Source organism: Thunnus thynnus, chromosome 19 (genome assembly GCF_963924715.1).
Source record: "Thunnus thynnus chromosome 19, fThuThy2.1, whole genome shotgun sequence".
Classification (NCBI taxonomy): domain Eukaryota; kingdom Metazoa; phylum Chordata; class Actinopteri; order Scombriformes; family Scombridae; genus Thunnus; species Thunnus thynnus.
This window is the reverse complement of record NC_089535.1, coordinates 17,390,284-17,413,571: the sequence shown is the minus strand read 5'-3', so window position 1 is coordinate 17,413,571 and position 23,288 is coordinate 17,390,284. Positions and strand designations below refer to the sequence as shown.

The 23,288-nt window shown below is 39.4% G+C and overlaps 1 protein-coding gene across 5 annotated transcripts in view; it reads right to left on the bottom strand.

Annotated features, from left to right (window-relative positions):
* Positions 1-23,288, bottom strand: part of LOC137171214 (rab GTPase-activating protein 1) — an 83,402-nt gene that overhangs the window by 46,615 nt on the left and 13,499 nt on the right. For 3 of the 5 annotated variants that reach the window (XM_067575033.1, XM_067575038.1, XM_067575035.1), the window contains 12 exons: positions 21,639-21,668; positions 20,074-20,332; positions 19,414-19,627; positions 19,108-19,282; positions 14,946-15,106; positions 10,601-10,711; positions 8,735-8,801; positions 8,543-8,645; positions 7,787-7,956; positions 7,419-7,587; positions 5,780-5,873; positions 3,992-4,142 (listed from right to left, as the gene is read on the bottom strand). In XM_067575033.1, coding sequence (XP_067431134.1) covers positions 3,992-4,142; positions 5,780-5,873; positions 7,419-7,587; positions 7,787-7,956; positions 8,543-8,645; positions 8,735-8,801; positions 10,601-10,711; positions 14,946-15,106; positions 19,108-19,282; positions 19,414-19,627; positions 20,074-20,332; positions 21,639-21,668 — 1,704 coding nt within the window. Of the gene's footprint in view, positions 1-2,096; positions 2,310-3,991; positions 4,143-5,779; positions 5,874-7,418; positions 7,588-7,786; positions 7,957-8,542; positions 8,646-8,734; positions 8,802-10,600; positions 10,712-14,945; positions 15,107-19,107; positions 19,283-19,413; positions 19,628-20,073; positions 20,333-21,638; positions 21,669-23,288 lie in introns of those variants that run through there. The other 2 variants (XM_067575037.1, XM_067575036.1) reach the window with 2 other exon arrangements.

Genomic DNA, 23,288 nt, shown 5'->3' with positions numbered 1-23,288 from the left:
TCCGTCCACAACAACTTTGTCAATATAAAAACAGTCTACAATGCAAAAAAGGTTAGGAATCCCATTTTAAAAACATGGTGTATGCTACAATATCCATGGTTCAATATCATTTCAATCATTACCACCACACTGCTGCTTACATTAAAGAAAAATGACACTGATTGTATCTTTTAAGGTTCAGCAACATTTAACTTAAAGAGTAATATTATGCAGATAAAAATGTGTTGACTGTGGTTACGCTGTAATATGGTGGCAATGTTAATGTTTTTTCTGGATAATAAAATGTTGCCTTTCAATATGTCACATTGTCTTTCAAAACACTCTAGTGATTAAAATCAGCTGGCACTGGACCAGTGTGCTGCCAAAAACAATTATTTGTTTGCGATATTTAGTAACTCTGGCAGTGACTGGCTTCTGCCAACTATAATTTATGGAGCTAATGCAAAATGTGGGCCATGGCTACAACAGCCTAATGAGTTTATTGGTTATTAGTGGAATGTTAATTAGTCAGCATTCAAAGTTAGACTGGTACTCCCAGTACTTGGCAGCAGGGCCTCTCATATTGGGGAGTTTGTCACGGCTCACTGAGGCAAGAATAGGTCAAATGTCTAAGACCTACAGCCCCTGTTTCCACTTCCATCAATGCCCTGCATTCAAATATATAGATGAACGCCAAGTTCAGACAGAGTGAGAACACAAAAGAGGGTGCAAGCTAGAACATGATGTGCATACACTGCACGCAGCACAAAGAGATACACACAGATAGGCTGAATACAGAAAACACACAATACAAATGAGTAGCTGGCACATGAGTATGGTATGTACACATTTTAAATAAGGAGCTCAGAAGGGAAAGAAGGAATTAGTACATGAGAAAAGAAACCTTAATTAGTACCAATAACAAAAGAAAAATGAATGTGAATGAAAACTCTTTCCTAATTAATACATATGATATGCAGACTACAATTATGGAACATGTTTCAATACTCTTTAGAGCTTTTCTATTAACAAGATTTTTTTGTGTCTTAGTTCTAGTTTGATTTTTAAAAATCAATACAACTTACATTATGCGGGTACATATGTACCTTTTTGCGTGAAATAAGACATTTATCACATAGCAAATGGTCTTGACTACCTTGCCCGGTCTTGCTCTAGGGAGACCAAATAAATCGCAAATTGTCTGTTGGAGTTAGATACAGTTGCACGTGTTCTCCACACTTTTCTCTGTGTGTTTGTTGGCTGGCGTACAAACCTGGAATGCTTTAGTGCTTCTGCAATAAATTCCTATCCAACTTTCAGTCCAATGTCTATCAATACAGTGGCATTGCAAACCGCTGTTATTGTTGTGCGAGTGAAATTTGAGATTCCATTCATACCATTCATGTTGAGGGAAAATCAGCATGGCTCCTACATTAAAATAACGGAAATGTACAAAGGCAGAGATAGGAAAAGAGCAAAAGAGAAAGACTTGGAGGAAAGAAATATGGTCGGGGAGGGTGAAGGGGATGAGAGTGGGAGAGGAGAGCAGAGGGGAGGAAAGGGCAAGACCAACATCTTGTCACCACCTGGGACCCAGCTCGCTACCCGGGGATGTTGCCTTTAAAACCTCTTACCATTCCTGTAAAATTAGCCTAAAACGCCTATCCCAGGCATACCCAAAGTAAATTGAAAGCTGTTCTTGAACCATTTGGAGTACATTCATGGTGTTGGTCTCTTTTGAAAGGTAACACTCTGAGGTTTCTCCCCTCACAGTCAGAATCATTGTAAGTGCTACTGGCATTGAGTAATAGAAGTTTGAACACATTGAAGTAGATTTTTATTTCCACCTGAATATTTTTTGTGAACAGATGCCTGCAGATGAACTATAGCTGGGACCCATTAGCTGGAAAACACAATGGGACCACAGCATTTAACCTCACCTAGTCCAAGTCCAAATTTGATAATTTCCAAAAAGAAGACTATTTGGAGACTCCAAAGGACCCCTGCTTCAGAGTAAACACATTATGGTGCTTTTCCCTTCTTGAAAACTTTTGCATATAAAAAAGAGTCAAAACAAGCGCTATGGTGGAAAAGAGTTTATATAAATAGCAACACACAGCAAACTATTTAAATTTACACAATTTCTTGGCTTTATAGGACCCATTAAAACTGCATAAGTCATTTTCAGAATTTCACTGGCTATACGAAGCACCAGTCATCAGCAGAATCTGTTCCAATTGGCTCAGTCTTAAGACAAAAGAAGAGGGGCACTTCCTTTGAATGTGGAGTCTTGTTGGCTATTGTAGGCTGTGGACAGGACAGGGAGGCTCCTATTGGTTCAAGCGAGGTGTTGATAGAAAGGTCAGAGTACATAGCATAGTTCATGTATTTCACAGTCTGAGGCCCAATTAGTGGGCAGCCCAGAGCAAAATTACACTACCACATTGTGCTTAGAACACAGGGTGTCTTACCATCTACAGCAGGGCTAAATCATCTCTGATGATTATACACATAGCCACACAGACAGACCTACTCATGCACATTGTTATTATCTAAACTAAAACTGAAAAGCGAAAAGATTTTTTTAAAAAATTCACCGATATGGTGCTTAAAAATAATATGAGGAAAACTAAACTGTCAAACGTGACCAGAGATAAAATAGCAAGTAATGTCTCACATTCCCTACACACAGGTTGAAATGCGGTCTTTAGTCCCTCCACAACATTCAGAGGCAAAACCAAGGCCAAGCTGTTATAACAAACCTAATGTTATAAATACCCCAGTCAAAATCATCTTAATTGAATAATAATAATTAAATTTCAGATCATAGGCCAGCCATCGTAACTATCTTAAAACAAGGAATCTCTGGCCATGGTCCAGGCCAAAGCTGCAAAACTGAATACAAAACCTGATTGCAATTTCTATCTCTTGACCTTCTTGACTGTTTCAGTGAAAAACAACAGCAACTGTATAAAAAGATGGATGTAGTGGGTTGTGACGTCACCCATTGGTTTGCATTGGAGCTGGTTCGAAACAGGTTTGAAGCCCAGAGCTGCAGTTTACAGTCAGTGCTATCTTCTCCGTTTGGAACCAGGACTTTCTGAATAAGGAGTGCGGGGTGTTGCCTTTCACGCTCTGGAAACACACCCCGCTACCTCAGAAACACTAAGCAGGGCACACTTGGGCAAACATTAGCTAAATTATGCGAGTACAGCAGGTATCGTTATCAAGTAACATTAAACTTCTGGAAATACTGCGACAATAATCCAACTCAGTTGCCACTTGGCAAAAAACCAGAGCTAACCTCTTGAAATTTTGATTCTTTGCTTTCAGAGGTTCAAAAAGTGATAGATAAGATATTTTGTTTCTTCGTTTATGAACTGGGTATAAGTTAAGACACTATTGGTATTAACAAATTTACAGTTGTATTAGAAAAAGTTATCACTTTTAACAGTGCTATCAACACACCACAAATGTATTCTTGAAGAAAGATAAGGGCATAATACACTTGCATAATGCCAAAGTAATCAGCTGGCATGATCTACAGGGCAGCAGTGGTTATCATCACAAGTTAGAAGCACATGAGAGAGAAACTTAACAGGGCCATCAGTGGCCCCTGAGGTGCACCTTCTTTACTCAAACTGTTGCCAAGGACAAAAACAATAACACATATGGCCAGCACGAGCCATAAGAAACAATTAATTAAATGTGTTAAAATGTAATGTGTTTCACTTACAGAGATCTAAATGTAACCAAGTGTAAAAAATTAAAGGAGGAAACTGTAAAACTGAAAAAAAGGATATCTCAGTGATGGCTTAAGCTTAGACAAATCAAAAAAACAAAATCAGTAGAGGTGATGTGTACAGCTGTCCTAAAATTAAAGGAGCCTGTTCTCGTCTTGTCCTGCTGAAGGACAACCTTTCTAATCACTACACCACCAACATTAGGGGATCGTGGGAATTTGGTGTGCTGCAGCCACCTTAACAGAGACAATGCTTTTGTTTGGTCTTACCTTTGTAATAAGAGTGCGGTACTCCTCGACCTGGTGGTCATTGTTATGGCAACCTGCCAGGAGCTGCCACACCTCCCCGCGGAGAGCCTCGGGGATGCCACTCCGCACCAGAGCTGGCAGCTGCCTGGGACGCACTGATAAGTTCATATGCCTGGAGAAGGAGAAGGAGAAGGAGGGTCAGTGACGGCTTTTTTTTTTTAATCAAATACGTACTCAGCTATTTAAACTTCATTCAGTGTTGCTTAAAGTATAGCACCATGATAACTCCCTCATTACATACAAATTAGCAGTTGCAATCTTTCTGTGTATACAAACGTAATAAAACCAACAAAATAGATTAACATCAAATAAATTAAGATAACGAAAAATGACATGAAATAGTTAAGAGAATAAAACATTTCAATGATGGTATATATGTGCTATTTTTGCACATAATATGTCGTACTTTATCTTTTTTCCCTAACATTTATTTTGTACATTAGCTTTGCTTTCTTTTACCCCTTCCCTATTTTTATAAGGATTGGAAAACAATAGACAATAGAAGACAATAAACCGATAGAAACATAAAGCAACAATACACGGCGATTTTAATGCCTTCCTTCCTTCTTCATCTTCATATTTAAGTGTTAAAGCTGTTGGAGAAACACTCTCAGCGGGTGATATACACTGCATAAAGATATAAATGAATTCAGGCATCTGCCAGCCCACTAGCAAAGTGACAGAGATAGAATTAGAGATACACAGAGAAGGAGAGGGTATACTTGGAGGCGCAGCTGTACCTGCCTACCAACTATCGCCTGACTGGAGCCGACAGAAAAATCCCTGATGATTCTCTCACTTTTTTCCCCTTCCTTTCTTAATTCATCCCTCTCTATTTTCTGAGTTTGTTTTGTTTATTTGTTCCGAGCGTCAGGTTATGCAATATGTGGCATTTTCTGCTGGGACTAAGAAGGGAAACAAGAGTATACTGTGTATGTGTGTGTGCACGCATGTGTCCGTGCATGTGACCTAAGTAATGCCAGGCCTGGTCCTTAGGGGCATAAGATTGTAAAGGGCTTTCTGTGATTTTCCTCTGTGTGTTCCCTGAGCTCTACATCCCACAATGCCTCAACACACGCACTCTCGCGCGCACACACAAAATCACCAATCACTCGCACAAAGCCTAGTATTATGATTCAGCTAGTCTTATGATTCCTTTCTTTATTTAGGCTTTTTCTTTTTTTTTTTTTTTACTTGAGAGACAAATACCTCCAAAAAGAATTCATTGCTTTGATGGTCATGTCAACATTTGGTTTTCTGTGAGGACATTATTAACGCCAAAACATGCCGAAGTACATAATGAAGACAAAAGGTGATACATTATGATCAAAAATATATGAGGTGAGACAAGATATTTGGTTTAAATATATGTATTGTACAGGTGGAATAAATTGAACTACATTTTATGGTTCTCTTGAAAAACATGCAGAGAGGGGGAGAAAGAGAAAGGCATGCTGTGCAGTGTGTGTGTGTTTGTGTGTGTGTGTGCCTTAACTCACAGCTAATTAAAGTCGGGGCAGTTTCTATTCAGTTCATCACAAGCTTTTGATTAAAAACAAATGCAGTAATGGGAAAGGGAAGCCATCTTAATAAGCTGCTTATCAAGAACTCCTGCCTGCTGCTCTTTCTTTCACATGCAGAACATCCGCTAAACTCCATGCAGTGTGTGTGTGTGTGTGTGTGTGTGTGTGTGTGTGTGTGTACACTGCAAGGGGGAGGGACAAAGTGAAAAAGAGAACAAAGTCCTACCACTTGGATAACAAGTCTCCCCAGGTCTCCAAGATCTTCTCTGCGCACTCCTTGGAAACATCACCTGACCCACTGAGTAAAGGCTCATCATTATCTGGACATGAGACATACACAACAAGTTAGATCCATTATTATACAACAACATACTTTGTTCTTTTCCTTCTTAAAAGTTTACAAGTTTAGAGAACACTGCACTTTGTATAGCAATGATTAAACGAATGTGAAAACTTAAGTTATAGATGTTTCCCAACTTAAAAAGATAGTTGTTTTGTATAATCAGTCACAAATTTCCTGCAATGGTGTTACCAAGATGATGCCAAAGTGTACCTTCTTCACTTAAAGAGAATTAGTTTTAAGTTGTATAAAGAGCTGTTGACATCACAAGCTTTAATCGCGTGGTTTGATGTTTTGTAATGTTGCACATTGTGTGTTGTTGTGTTGTCTTGTATTTCTGTTTTTAATCTTAACTGCATATGAGCTGTTGATATAATATTGAACTTGAACAACAGCTCAGTAAAAATGTAATGTTTTATTTGATAATCCACATAAGTGCCTAGATGTGGAATTGTATAATCTAAACAAATTGTTTGCTCTTTTAATCCAACTTTCCACAGTATCAATTTAGATTAGATTAGATTCAACTTAATTGTCATTGAATAAGTTCAAGTACTTTACAACAAGATGCTGTTGGCATCTAACCAGATGTGCAAATTTAGGCATAAAGTGATGATGTAAAGGATACAAATTACTATGAGCAGCTTACAAGATATGATAGATGGTACAGTTGAAAAACTGTACTGTGTGGTATCTAAACCTTCACAACAACAGGCACGGAGCAATCAATGGACACACAGTCCAAAGAGTGAGACCAAATGTACCAAACAGTAGATCAAAGACTAACACCCGGAAAGATACAGCAAGTACCCCAATTATGCTCTCCGCCTTCTATTCTCATTGTTACATCTCACATTCACACAGAAATACAAAAGAAAAACAAACACACACACACACACACCACTACTGGAAAAGTACTCTTTGGGATACAGTACATAGAGTTCTGTAACATAGTGTCTGATCTCCCACAGGATTTCGACTCCTGTGGACACAAGTAAAGTCTCTCAGGACAGAGATTTTAGTTTTTAGATTAAGTATCAGTGATTGAATCCGAAGGCTGTAAATGTTAAACGGTAAATCTGAAAGTATGCAGCATAATGCTTCTGGGTTTTATGCTAGTTAAACTATGTACATTTCATGCTGCTGGGTACTACTTTAAAGTATTGTGTCTTGGAGGTCCGTGCTTCTGATGGAGGTCAATTCTGACCAAGGACACCACAACAGTTTAATGTTCCAGAGTATTATTAGATTATCTTGCCAGTTAAGCGCCTGCTTTGAGGCTGTTTATATGACTGACACAATCAAGTACACAAAGTGCTTCAAAATGTTAAAAATATTTTCATATGGTTCTGCTTGTCACCCTCCTCCATGTGGTCATGTTTGTAAGAATATTTTCATATGGGTTATATAAAGAAATTACATCTTTTGCAATATCAGGACTTTTATTTTTTTTGTTACCTCTCTGTACCGAATGCCTTAAAAATAAAAAAAGTAGTGACTAAGCAAAAAACTAGCAGCCAATCACCTTCCTCTTCATCATCCTCAGGTGGTGAAGGAACCATGCTCCCAGGCCCACTGGGCAGAATGCCAGGACTCGCTGTGGTCTTCCGTTTCTCTCTCTCAGTCTCGCTTTCCAAACTCACCACCTCATACAGTGTGTCAGAGGCAGGACTTTTACGCTCCTTACGCTCCATCTGAAGAGAGAAACATTGAACAGACATCAGGTTGAACTGTCTGTGTATTTTTCAAAGATTCCTTTGTAATTACAAATCCATAGAATACCGATTGCTTTGCATCATTGCAAGTCATAGCTGGTATCTGGTGCAATTTACAGAGACCCTCACTTGAACTGATTTAAACGCGGATGGAAAATTGTGCCATGACTTGACATACCTGTCGTAGTTTAAGGTAGAAGGTCTCAGTGTAGCTACGCTTGCTGAAGGGCCAGAACAGCCTGTCATTTGGGGAGCACACTCTGACCCTCGTCTCCAGCAGAAAACGGACTGGCTCCTCCACCTCTGTGATCACCAGGTCCACTGCTGTCGTCATGTACATGAATTTATCTAGAAAAAAAACAAGAAAAACCACTGAAATGTCATATCCCCACGAATGATTCACCTCCGTTCACCACCTATAACTAATAAATATGTTAACCGAACCTGTGACTGGGTAATTTATGAAAGCATAAGAGTTTGACTTATTATGTTTGAAGCTGGATTGGTGGTGTAGCAGGTATTGTATGTGGCACAAGGATGGAACAAAATCCGTACCTGGGTCAACTGATGTGATCGTCTTTATTTCATTAACAACTTTCCAGCAATATTCATGTGTAATCTGTGCAAACATTTGTTGTGTCTGTCTTGTACGCAACATTATTTTTAACAGGGACATCAATTATCAAAGTAGAGTTTACATGCCTATATACTGTAGCCATAATTTTATTATAAATTGCTCCTTCAGAGCTTGATTTGAGGATTTGTGCAACCAGTGGAAAGTGATTTTTACACTCGGAAATGTGTCAGATATTAGATGTGAAAATATGAGCCAATAAACAACCGACTGCCCGATAAATTATATGAAGCGAGGAAATAATAGCTGTTGAAAATCATTCATTTTCATTTGAATTTGACAGATTTTTTTGGCTGTCACCTTTGGGCGTTTCCTCATTCACAGCCTGGAACTGAGGCGTGTTGGGGTTCCAACTTCCTGTGATGATGTAAGACTTCCCGTCAGAGCTCTTTCCCATTGACTCCTGAAGGGGAACAAGTTGGAGGAAGTTAGCTAACTCTAACATGCAAATACACACTCACATACACATATATGAACACGAGAGTCACCCACCAGGTCTAACAGGTGCATGTCACTGTTCTTCACATTTTTCCCTGGGCTGAGCAGGAGACCAAAACACCTGGGGAAGGAGCACACACACACACACACACACACACAGACAAACATGCACATACACACATGGATGCAAGAAAGACAAAAGAGAAATGAATGGGATTACATAACAGGAGACACACATGAGAAAAAAGCAAGAGAGAGAGAAAAAAAAAAAAGAACAGAGCAAGACCGGGAACCAGAGACAGAACAATAAATCTCTCTACAGAGTAAAACCAGTTTTAAAACATCACATATGTTACCGCACCGTTAACGCGCTGATCCTCTAACACAGACCAGAGCGTGGAGAATATTAAACACAGCACTTCAATCCTGCACCTTCTCTGGGTACATCATACAATAACAAACCACTGTGAAAACGGAAGTCCGCAAAAAGGTGATGGAATGTTTCAACAGATTTATTAAACTGTGGAAAAAAAAAAAAAAAAAAAAAGAGGGCCTCAGAGAGACAGCCTCACATCAATCACCATCTTATAACTGTGCTGGAACACTTAAACACTGACACGGTCCGACACACGGATGTAAAGATGTTGAACAGTGTATGTTTATCAATTATAGCTGAGTTACTCCTTTCTTATGAATGTCTGGTCATGTTTTCATGTCGACATGTCTCAACTGTAGCAAATATCTGACTGACAGATGCAGGACAAATTCTTCAATATTTTCGTTTTAACAGGACAATTCCAGAGTGACAGAAATGTCAACTCATACCATCCATTAGTATGGTCTTTCTCATCAATCTAGATCATGGGTCTCAATCTCGTTTTATATGAGTGGGACTTTACTGTGTTGTGTGTGGAAGGTCCCTTTATCGCACAAGCTGGAGCTGAACGAACCTGCCAATCACAGGGGTATATGGCTGTTTCACAACAACTATAATATTTATATAGGAAGAATGTGCGCTGAGAATGTGCGCACTTCACGCTAGGTTGTGTTGTTATTTTTGCTACACAGCTTACAGTAAAATTCAAAGGTGAATTATTAAACCTTATTAAAGCATCATTCTGTTTATTTCAGCGTCATCTCTCTGTTAACGATCACTTCATTTTGTTTTGAAGGACTTTGTGAAGTCCGTTTCAACACGAGCTCTATCAATAAATCATTTATCATTCTTCTGATGTTTAATAATGATGACTGACACTTTACAGTGGTGACCGTTTGCAGAAAAATGTGATGAATTAGGGGTAAAGTCGTTTCAAATATCCACAGCAGCCGTGCGTAATGATCAGCTGTTGGAGAGCCTGTGCGTAATTCTCACTGAGGTCTAATGAGCGGAACAGACACAACTGTTGACATACAAACGGAGGTTTAAAGACCTTTACATCCATTTTTGGTGCACTGTGACAGCAAATAAGGCTCGGTAGTAGTCGCCTTTTTTTGCGCCTGCTATCCTAGCCTGTGCCTGCTAAGCTTTTTTTGTGGAATACATGATGCGGCCCCAGCCTCACCCAGACTCTGCCTCCAGCGGCCCCCGGGTAATTTGAGTTTGAGACCCCTGATCTAGATTGTTTCTGTGTCCTTTTATTGTGTTTTGAGATATATCTGTTGTCTTAGTTGTTGTAATTCAGAATATATCCTCTGAAAATTGTGCTGGGACCTCACACATGGGCCGGATTGTTTGTTTTATTGAATATTCAATCCAGTTTTCCATGCTTACCAACTGGAAATTATCACTTATCTGACCAACGCATGAGACTAAAATCGAGACATTCAGTGATCCTATAGCACTGTACAGTAAACCAGGCCCTTTGAATATGCTACTGTACTCTATGCTTGTGTGTGTATGACTGTGTGAGTGTATGTTACCTCTCAATAGCCAGCTCTTTATTGGAGGTCTGCTGGACATAAATGACAATTTTCTTGTCCATTCCTGCACGCAGCTTGAAGCTCTGCTTGTCCTTGTCTTTTGCTACGGCACTGAATATGAAAAAAAGCAGAAATATTATTAACCAGATTCTTACCAGCAAAAAAAAAAAAAAAAAAAAATCACACATGTAAATCACAGATGAATGTGAGAAAAGTATATCGAGTTAAATTTTGTGAGCAGATACAGTGATAACTTTGACGCTGACGCAGGAAGGCAAATTTACTAACATCTTAGACTTAAAATTCATAAATTTGAGGTAATGTTTGACCACAGGCTGACTATTTCAATACTTGGAAGAAAAACAATAATCCTGCAGTTTCTACTTTTTATTTTTACAAACTAAAACATACAATTAAAGCAACCACACTAATCGACTAAACATCTGTATCAATGGTATTAATCACTAATCAGTGTCAACCAGACATGTTCAAAATAAATGCTCACATTTAGAACAAGCCCATTTATCAAATTTAGCGTGCAAAGAAAAAAGAAAAAAGATTTCTCAACATGCTCTGTTCCCGGTTCTCTTTCCTGCTCTGTTTCAAGAGCAGGAAAGAGAACCAGGTTGGACAGGAACAGTAATCAACATTCTCCAAACCGTCACTGACACAGATTCCTGAGGAAATGTTGAAGAAACCCTTCAGTGAAGAGATTCTTGGGCAAAAAAAAAATCATCAATCAGTTTGAAATCTACTGTAAACATTTGAAACTTGCTGTGATTTCAGGAAAAAAAAAAAACCTTGTCTCTTTGAGGATAGGAACTTGATGTACCAGATAGAACTTAGTGAACTCAACTATCAGACTGGGTCATGACTTTAGACTGTAAATATGTTCTCTGACTACAGATAAACAGGCTGGATTTTTTAGTTTTATATGTCAAATACATGCCAAATATTTGGCCCATCCCTCTTGGGACTACAGGACACCACTATTTTACAAAACATAGATCTTCTGGAAAATATATAAAGTATGCGGAAAAAGGAAAAGAAACGAAAGAAATTAAATAAAAACAAAACAAAAAACCAAAATGAACTGTTCACGTAAAGAACTGTGACATATCTACAGATTATCTTTCCTCTTCTCCCAGGTTTTCTGCAGATAACCGGCTTATTTATGTGTTTCATATGTAAACAGCCAACTCGACCTTTGTGCATCATCCATATTTACAAAATCAATATCTGTTTTTATCTTACTAAACACAGCGCTGTGCAGCTCACAATAAAAAAGGACAGTAGAAAACAAAATGGTACTCTTTTTCTTCTTCTAGATTAACATACCATCCAGTTTCAACAGTCAGAGGTAAAATATCAGACCTCAGCTGTGCACATAGTGATCTTTGCTTTTTAGACAAATTATATACAACATAATTCTCCGTACCATATTCAGTTTTTATCATCATTTTTGGTTTAGTAAACATATCAGCCCACAGCCCTTTGCTCTGAACAAACACAGATTCTCTAAACAAACTAATGTTGGGCTTTTCATTATCAAAAAAAAGCCTCACCAAACCCAGCCTAGCAGAACAATGTGCACACGTCTTTAGACCAAGAACCAATCGTTTGTTTATCCCAGATGAATATTTGTCTCGTCAACCGACGTTCTTCCATATCAAGTAACTGAGCTGCACATATCTTACAATGAGCCTCACATGGTTCCCATCTCATGTCCCCCATTAAAGCCAACTTTGGCTCATATTTGTCATTTTGCACTGATTGACACATCCAGATATTTCTAAGGCCCCTGACCCCGGCTTCACACACAAGCTTCAAACAGTTTAGAGTATGTTTGGAAACTCATATCCTTCAAGTTTTTACTTTTATCAATAATTCCTCCCAAAGCTCTGCCTGCTGATATAGCAAGAACCTTAACACCTTTTATGAAATTCATTTGTTCATCATCAATATAGACCCTGAGATATTTATGAGTCTGTATAATTCAGCTTATGTTATCCAGCTTTAAAGTGGTAAGTACTGCAGGTAAATGAGGGTTTTCTAAAGTGGATTATTTCAGTTTTAATTATATTCTATTTCCATTTTATTTTACAGATATACTGTATCTTTATACAATTTCTATAGAGCATTCATTACATACCTTATGTGCACAAGGAAAATTTGCTTATACACAAAAACAGTCTATGTGTATTTACATATGAAAGCTGTTTGCTTGGAAGTCAGCAAACTAAAAATAATCAACCGAGAGCAAATGAGAAGGAAATGTGTGCTGGCTAAAAATAATCAAAGGCATTTTTTTTTTTTTGTTTTCCAAATAAGTTGAGTATGTGGGACTGTTTGTGAACACATGGAAGTGACTCAGTAATATGGGAAAACAAAATAAAAAAGGTCAGGGAAGATGGGTTGAAGGGGGCCAACACAGGAACTTTCTGTTGTGTTCTTATCAGTGTGGGAAAAAGAATGAGACTTTAATTAAAGCAACGTTGAACGGGCCTTTGCACCCTTGCGCACGTCGGGCCGTGGCGCAGTCGAAGGGCTTCTGTCATGGGCATGTAGATATCTTCAGACCTAGGCTGTTTTCAGACAGTGCAAGAAGGAGATAAACATCACTTCCTTTGTCCACTATTTTGCCCGCTGCTGGGGCTGCCTTGCTGCAATTTTGTAGGGGGCGCTATTCAGCCAGTTTGCATCACTGACTGAATATTGTCAGGAGGACGTGTTCAGGCCGGGACTCTTATCAAACATTCAAAGTTTGGGGCAGACTGGAGCATTTGCACTTAAGTTATAGCAATTTCCTCTGTCATGGCGAAACATCAAAACTCAACGCCACGCCACTGCCACACGCTTCAACGATAGCTAAATTCTAGCATATTAGGCACATTACCGCCACCCTCCGCTTCGGACTGTAGACCAAATATTAAATCCTACACATCAATCCTTTCTGTCTTATAAACTAAAAAAGAAAAAAAAAACTGCCACTCCGCCCACTTGGAAGGTTCATTAAAGTTTTAATGCTGAGCTCCAGAACTTGAGTCTTCCTCAGTTCTTCCCTCATAAATTGTCTTTTTTGATCATACTTAGTACAATCTATGCTTGCATTTGTAATAGTTTCCTCAACCAAGTGGGAAAAAATATGTACTATATGAGCTACAAATTTTAGTTTTGATTTTATTTTTCTGCAGCACTTTATCACTAAACTGTCACTCTCAGTCCATTTTTTCCCTTCCCCTCATAGGTCATGCCCACTACTGAATTATACATATAAGACCTACAATTATTGTAAAATAAATGATAATAACACCAAACTTCATACAAAGTTTGTATATAATGTACTGTATGTGTATAGACCTTTCTGCTGTATCCTTCAAAAATGAGCTCCATTTAACCGTGACACCCATCCCCCTACTTTCTTCCCTCCTTCTCCCTCTCAGCTGGAGAAAAGGATTTCAGAGTACTCTTCTTGTGAAATATCCTCATAAATCCCATGACTTTGGCCAAATCTTACATTAAAAATCATATTTTAGTAGAAATTTTCGTCGCGAAGTTTTTAATAACTTTTGTTCAGCACAGTGTGATAAGTCATGTATTAAAGTTTGAAGCCGATACCATTAACGCCCTAGGAGGAGATAGCGTTTATTCAAGGTCCAAAATTGGCACAAAGTCATACTTTCATGGGTGAATTGTGGACTTCCTGTTGGATTTAGGTCAGGGGTGTCAGCGTATGATTTGTAGGTCTTGTTGAGACCATTTCACAGTTTACTTTCAGAATTTTCATGTTCCATTTACTACTTCTTTTCTTTTTTGCACAACACTAAACAAGGAAATAACAAAGAAAGTGGGGACCAGTAATGTTAGTGTAAGTATAGTAAATACAGTACAGCACAATACTGTATACGCAAAGATGACTTTGATGCTTCCCTCATGGTTATTATGTGTACCCAACACGCTCTAAACCGTGGAAAGGTGTGTGTCTTTTGTAACTGGGTCACCCAAAATTGTGGTCACTCCATCTTAATCCCAAAAAGTAGGACTACTTGTCCCTGTGTTTATGAGTGTGACAAAAGTGATTAAGTGACAAACATGGATCAATTGGCCATTTTCATTCGAAGCTCTTAATATAATTTGTTATAATGGTGGTGCCACTGCAGATCAGATACTTAGCGATGATGAAGTTTAGGGTTTCTACAGGTTTTCAAAATTTTCAAAAATTCATACCTTGCACAAGACATAAATTACTGCCTGGATTTGACAATTCACAGACAGTGTAGGCATCATAAATAATGATTCCAAGGTCTATACATTCGAATACATATAGTATGAATGTGTGCCCCACCTGAAAGTACCCTTGCCGTCATCCTCCTTGATTTCCAGGCTGACGGTGAAGGTAAACAAGTCACTGTCAGGGGTGAGTGGAGCAGCCTGCTGAGATGACAGAACTGCCTTCTTAGCTGACCGCCGAAATGCTGTGGCGAAGCTGTATAGTATCCTACTCACCTGTAGAGAACAGGGGAACACATGCAAAAAAAAAAAAACAAAGTCACTATAAAGTGGAGGACTATTAGATGTAAAATTGAATATCCAGACAAAGCTGCACCAAAAACCTTCCATTTTAAAACACTCTAATAAATATTACATAATTATTATTATATAATGTTTGTGAAACTGTGATGAATTGTACATGCGCACACTCTCTTTCTCATACACACTAAACAAGGACATGGATGATACAGGGTGAACATGACATAAGCCATCATGAGACCTGCTGTTTATTCTGTTGTGTTAGCAACCTCACCCACGGAGAGACGCCAAAAAAAACAACTGTTTGCCGTAGAAACCAAAGACAGTGAGTAAGGATAATCCAAGTAGTGCATTTGTCCAGTCAGATACACAAAGTGTTGAGCTGATGTTATTTGTCATGCGATTTTGAAATGAAACGAGGGCACTTGTCCCTTTTTCAATTTACCAATTACTTTGTTTAGTTGAACACAATCTCTTCAAGCACCTACTGTAATATTTTTAGTTTAACGGGGCATTTGTGACCTTTATTAACATTTACTCATAGACAATAGATATTGCAACAGCATTCATTTATGGCACAGCTTTCCTGTCTAAATCCTCATCCACCTGTGTTGTCTTAAGTTGTGAACGGAAGCAGCAATGTTAAGTTAATCTGCTTATTAGTGCGCATGTCCTATAGAAACATCCACTAAAGAGATAATACAGTATACAGTATCACAAGACAAAATACTGGTGTATGTTTTTTGGTACAAACTTCAGCAGCTATTATAGCTGAAATGTTTTGTTTTAGAAGCCAAAAATACCAGCACCAACCAAAGCAATCACTGAGTCATTAGTACTGATCAACGAATCAATCAAACCTCGGCAGATCTGTTATTGCCATTTTGTGAAATCAGGCACTAAAGAGCGTACCTACTGACCCACTACTCTACTGACTGCAGACCCTCTAACCTATTTAGCGGATACGAGTTTTAATCAACATATGGACTCATATTTGACTTTTAATCTGAATTTGGAGACATTTTTCCTAATAACATTGAACAGAAACAACTCACTCATACCAGACTGCAGGGTTCTGCTAAATCTCAAACCCCAAAGAGGAGCAGAGGGAGGGTAGGGGAGGGGAGGAGGGGCACTTAGAGACAGCCAAGTGTGGAAAATTGGGTGGTACTGATTTATTTATTTTCACTAAATGTACTTTTCCACCCACAAGACTCTAGATTTGTGAGCTTTTCATTTAGTCAAGAAAAAAATTATTACTTAACAGACATGTGTGTGTGATAATAAACAGTGCTCTCCCCCCAAATAGAGGCCCACAGCATCGTGGTTTTGGATCATCTCTAAGTCTGGTAAGCAGCAGAGCTTGGGGGTTTAGTGACTGAGAGACCGTGTGGGGAAACTGCTGTTATCAATAAATAACCATGATCGTTCGCTTTTTTTCGAGGCCAGAGTACAAAGCAGCTTCTAACCTCTCCTACACAATGCCTTTGTTCTGTTCCCAGTACAGTTGAGGGATGTTAGGGCATCACGGGGGGTTTATTTATTAGGAAACAATTGGTGGACTGGGTGTCAGAGATGGGGATGAGTAGAGTTAGATGTTAGGGACACCCTGTATCTATGAAATGATGACTTTTAAACTGTAAAAGTCTGAACAAAGGAATTGTTGTTCTGTACTCTTCCAATCAACACTCGATCAAAACTGATCCGTTTTGACTGTCTCCAAATGGTCTTTTTATTCTCTGTGTGCGGTGGGAACGAGCTCTATCAGGATGATGTATTGCAAAAGGCTCTGTTCCTGGTCGTTTTATTATGCAAACTCAGGAATACATTTTAAAACATGTCATATAAACTACAGAGGAAATGATTACTGTTTTTACTCTCAGATTTCATATGAAATGAAATTACATATGGAGTTTTGGATTGGGAGTCAGCCTTTATCTAAAAGGCTGAAGCCCTTAAAGATCTGGAACTTGTATCCTGTTATATTGTTTTTACTTTCTGTCCAGGGAATCATATTTCTTTCTTGGCAGCTTTATCTTTATGTGCATACTGACATGAGGCACTGAAACATTTTAACTGATGTCACAGGAACGATCTGTATTCTGTCAATGCCCAATTTGTGTTCATCTCTCTAACCACGTGATTTAATTTGTGTTAGGAGCCAGAATCTATAGGTTCTTAACAAGTCTATTGCAGCAACACTGGTTTGAATCAAACAGCACTACAGTAGATATACATCTCTGGATGGGAGCAACAAGTTTATGCACAAAAAAGGGAGGTGTTGGGTATGAGACTTACCAGGGCTCTCTATCACCATCAACACAAGGAGACTGTGAATTGTTAGAAACTAGCCTTGGGGCCTGACTAGGAGGTCTGGCACAAAGGAGACGAAGTAGGATTGTATGTATGAAAAATTCCACAAAATTACTCAGGATCTCCGAAAAAAGCATATGATTAGAGAGACGCTGGAAGGACTTGTTGTACAGTAATAGCTTAAATAAAAGAAGGAAATGGATTTGCCTTCAGTTTCTCTTTTTCCAAATTGTGTTTCTGAAATTATGGGTAAAGAATGCTGCAAATGGTCTTTACTATTTGAGTAAATAATTGGGTCACTTGCTTGAGGCAAATGAGACAGCTGAGGCAAACAAGACGGTAAATAGTTTTAATCCAGCTGTGATGGTCTGCCACGAGCTTACTTCAGTACAGATCATGTGGGTAGGCAATCGAAAAATTAATTTTAAAAAAAGGTGAAAATAAGTCAATAAATATGCATCCTTTAGGTACATTTCCAAATAAATAATTAAAAACAGCTTAGTGGATAAATGCAGTGGTTTAAGAGGTTGTTGTTGTTACAGAGCTGTTTATAGTGGATTTGATGTGAGGCATATGACTAGAGCAGATTTTTCCTGAGGAAGGAGGCAACCAATGGGCTGAGTCACTCCAGTCTAATATTTTCAATGAGTGGGGGGGGGTGGGGGGGGAGACGCTGTAGATTGGTTTGTTGCTGGGGGTTTGAAAGGAAGAGAGGGGCGGGTGCGAGAGAGGAAGACTGTTGAGGAAGAAGACAGGGAAGAAGGATCAGGAGACAGAGATAACGGTTGCTAAGTAAAGAGCTGAATTACTGTGAGTGTGTGTGTGTATATCCATTAGTGTGTTATGGGGAGCATGTGTGTTAAGGGTAGTATGTCTGGGAAACTGGGTAGTCGGATGATGTGGGACTGGTAAAGTAGCGTCTGTCTCGGGGCTCTTAGTGACATTGAAGGAGAGTGCCTCCATGAAGGAGAAATCAGGTCACTGAACACTGAAGCAGTACTTTAACCCAGTTTCATGAGTGGATTCCCTCTTCTTCTTCTTTTATATTTCTGCTGAACCTACTGTATATAATCATCCTCTCCCCTATACCTTAGCTTGGGGAATTGTTTTTGTGCTTTGTGTTTGCGTGTAGTGCACATGAGCATTGCGGTACAGCTTGCAGTGCATGACATAATCCCTTGGGGACCACTGAGGAAGCTCCCACACTGACACTGTACCCTGTGGGACAGGCTACTGGGAGATCAACAATTTCAGACAAGGTCAACCAAAACACTGACAGCAATAGGAGAGTGTACACATGTGTATGTGTTGCAACATGAGCGGACGAGAAGGAAAAAAAGTGTGAAAAAAGAGAGAGGAAAGTGTCATGTGCAACACAGAGCAGAGTGTTTATAAGAGGTGTTCTTGCTCCCCCTTTGGTTCACTTTCTGCATAGCAGTAACTGTTTTTATTTTGTATGTGTGAGTTTGTATGTGTCTTCAGTAAATATCAGTAGTTGTTTGATGTCAACTGAATGCAAATTTGTTTTCTTATACATGTCTATTTATATGCAAGTCTCTTGTATGTGAGGTTTACATAACCTCATCATGGAGAGGACTGTTGAATATACTGTATACATTTTTATTAAGTTCAACAAATAAATCAATAAATCATTAAATTCTTACCGCCTCTTGGATTTGGCAGCGGAACACATGGATCCTGAAGATCTCAGCATTGTAGTGGCTTTCCGTGAAGGCAAAGCAGTCGCTTTCTGGTGTGCCATCGTGGCCTCGCACACAGAACAGAATCTTATAGATAGGGTAGTTGGCGATCTCTGTACTGCTGTGGGGGTCCAACAACCTGTTAAAATATCAGGAAAAAAAGTTGAATCGCTGCATGATAATATTAGTGTGTGTGTTTGTGTACTGTGTGTATGCAAACATAGGTTACACTGCAGTGTTGGAACTAATGATCCACATGTTCCAACCTACCTGACGGTGCCCTCAGACACTCCTGGCACAGACAGCGTGACGTCCAGGGGGAGTTGGCACTGCCCTCTGAGGATGCTCATCATACGGAGGGCCTCCACCTCACTGCGGGGGGCGTTGACCGAGGCACACCCCAGATATGTCAGCTGGCTGAAGACGACGCTGTCCTCATCTGGGATGGGACTGCTAGGACTGCCGTCTGATGATGATTCATCTGCTGTAAAGTGGCGAAGGATTAAGAGAGAGAGGAAAAGAAAGGAAAAGAAAAGAAACAAACAGATAGGAAAGGGGTTTGATTATTTTATGAGTCTTATTACGATCATATGCTTGTATATCAACATCACTGTCCTCATCAGATATAAGCTGATTTACCTTCTGCAAGGCAGAAATGAGGTGAAGTAGAAATAGAGGAGAGAATAGGTGGGTAAATGAACAGAACAACAGTTGTGTCAATCGCTGAAATGTATGCAATGAATGAATAGAGGGGACAAAGGATAGAAAGGGAATGAGGATCTTGGGAAAACTTGCATTGTTTGATTTAGAAAAACTGGATACTTCTGTGATATTACTCTTAATGTCTTAGAAACATCTATAAAGATGAGCCATTGTCTGAGCTTTGACAGACACCGGAAAAGAGAATAAGACAGACACATCACAGCTCACCTCGATACGACCTCTCATTCAGCTCACTCTCCTGAGCCGTCTGAACTGGGAGTACCATCTCCACTTTGGCCGGGGGTGCGCTTAGAGGGTCAGAGCCTGGCGGTACAGGTGAGGCTGTAGTGGGAAGAAGGCCATGGTCGCCCCCACCGAGGCTGTCCATTCCTGTTTCTGGTCCGAACCCAGTGTCAGCTACCGACGGGTCCATGAGGACATCCTCTAACTCCCTCTGGAGTTGCTGCTCACTTCCATTCCCCACAATCTGATACACAGACACACAGAGGAGTAGGAAAACACACACACACACACAGAAACAGACACACAACCACGCCAAGGAGCAGGGATAAAAGGAAGCATAGAAGGCAACACATTTAGACCCAAACACACATGATAAAACACACAAACATATTTTGTTACAGAAACTTACTGTAGTAATTACCAGAATATATCAAAATTAAGCTAATTCTTACTTCAACTGCACTACAATTTTCTCTTTCAGTTTCAAGAAACGTGCAGTGCCTCCACCTTTAACAGTGATCTTGTAATTCATTTCAAGTGATTGCAGTGTGTTTAAGAGGGAAAGATGCCTTTGTTCATCCTAGCAGTCAGAGATATATCCTCATTACATTTCATCCGATATTAGTGATTAATGTGTCAGTCAGTTAAAGTTGTGGAACACCTGTATCAATAAATTAGAAAAGCTATGCCACTACTAACTGTTTATATATGCTTATTTCAAAATGACCAAATATCAAACAAAGGGCAAGCTTAAGGCTGGAAAAACCATGAAGTGCCACAAGAGGCAGCAAAGCCCCCCTTTTTCCCTTCCTGATGTGGTAGCAGACTGACGTTAGCGAAGGATTGGAGAGCAGGTTTAAGCTGCAGAGGGCACTGCTGTACAGACCAATGAGGGAAACTAATTACACAAAGAATACAGAATGTAAATTTTCATCTTTTGTGGTATATCCAGTGTTTATGGTTGAATATTCAGACATAATGTTCCAAGCAGGCTCTCCATGTACAGATAACCTTTAATGGTATATATGTCTTAAAGGTATATGGTAATTTGTTCAATGCTGTTACACTCGAGCAATTATCTAGAGAAGGATGGATACTACAACTTAAGTTTCTATGTCAATACTTCTAGTGGCATATGATGACAAAAGATTATTCTTTAAAGAAACTGTTGTAAAGCAGCTCTCAATTCTATTTTTAGGTTCACACATCTGACATAACTGTGTCATCATGCAGTTATAGTGGCCCTTGTGATTTACAAGTAGTGCTAAGAGCCTGGGCAAGTTTTCAGCTATGACTACAATCCTATATGTGCATATGTCTATCACAACTATCATCAAAACTTAAATGTTGAAAAGGCTGGCTAGGGCCATCACTCAAAAGCCAGCAAAAATACAGAGAGCACAAATCACAGACAGAATCACCACGGGATCACATCACAGAAAGAGAGAGAGAGAGAGAGAGAGAGAGAAAAAAAAGGAAATATTCAAGCAAGAGAGCGATATAGAGAGAAGAGTGGGAGGAAAGCAAAGATAGCGAGAGAAGAGACTGACCTTAAAGCTGACCCCTTCCTCTGAAATCACCTGCATAACAAACAACAAGTTTAGACACACTGACTCCTGTCTGACTGGATGGGCTGACTGGGAGGGAAATGTGCACAAGAGTGTGTTGGCGGAAACCAAATCATGATATCCGGATGACCAAAGTGTAAGTAAATGGAGTGATTTCACCACCACATACTGTGAACAGTAGATGTTTATCAGGTACCGCTTTTCTTCCCTCTGACGCAAAGCAGTCAGCGGCTACAAGGCTGCACAAAACCGACACCTCAACTCTTTTTACCGTCAAAGTAACTGTGAACCTTTAACAGACTACGTACTTATGTAATATGCAAAATCTTACTATCTTATCTCAAACAACATCCGTGCTCTTCTGGTGCCATCTTGTGGTACCTTTACAACAGCACATCCACAAATCCTTCGTTTACAAAGAATCACAGGTACAGTAATGATGATACAAACTAATGGACACGGTTTGATCCTGTGAGGCAGTGACTTACGTAAATTCAATGAGAGGAGAGAAGAGGAGAGGAGAGGAGTGGAGAGGAGAGGAAGTAACCTGAACCCATTAGGGATACACACAGGATGGTGCCTGGTAGCTAGCTACATTTCTCTCCTCAGAAGGTCTTCATTCTCTTTGTGTAGAGACACACCCTAGTCACAAAACACCATTATTTTCCCTGACAATGAGTTCAAAGCACTTGCAGCTGCATCACCACGCCGTTTGTACACTAATATTTGCTCGGCGACTGCTGACTGAAGCACTGAATTGAAAAGCAGATGTCATACTGTATGTCTGACATGCTGTAGTACTATAGCACATGCTGTATACTAACAGAAGCATTTGATTCACTGCGAACGGGAGAAGTTTTCCCAAAGTTAAGTAGCATTCAACAAACTGGTAACCTGTCTCACACATAAATACACACGATTGTGGATTGTCCACTACATCATACTAACTTAACAATACAGAAAATTGCTGACAGAGCTTTGAGAGATACAATACCAGTCAAAATTTTGGACACACTTTCTCATTCAGGGGAGCCCGTGACAATGTTCTTTCGGTTTATTTAAGGTGACGTACGCATATCAGCAAGGATGTACAGACCTCCTTACTACAGGTAGCAAATGAAACAAGACAGATAAAACACACAGGTCTAAGACCAACTATGAGAATGAGGTAGAGAGTGAGAATGTGGGAGAAGCAAAACATGAAATGGTTAGCCTTGTGGTTAGAGTGTGAGAATAACAAATATGTGATCTAAAAAAACAAAATCACATGTTTAAAAAGACAAGCGAAAGGTGACAGGTGAGTGATGAACACAGTAAGTTATAAATGGAGTCTGTATGTACAATTTTAACAAGTTACAATGATGATAAATACTGTGAGTTAAGATGAATTGAACATCAAGATGTTTTGGTAAATCTTGCTGAGGGTCCTGAGGTACACTTCTAAATCAGTTTTAACTCTTCAACCGGACTGCTTATGTGACACCATTAGCCCACAGCTGCTTGTTATCCTTCTGGTATTTTGAAGATAATTATAGCTTTACAGTTGCTGTTATTTTTTCTTATGTGATCAGAACCAGATTGTGAATATTTCAGTACTGAGCATGCTCACAATATTCATAGTATGAAACATCT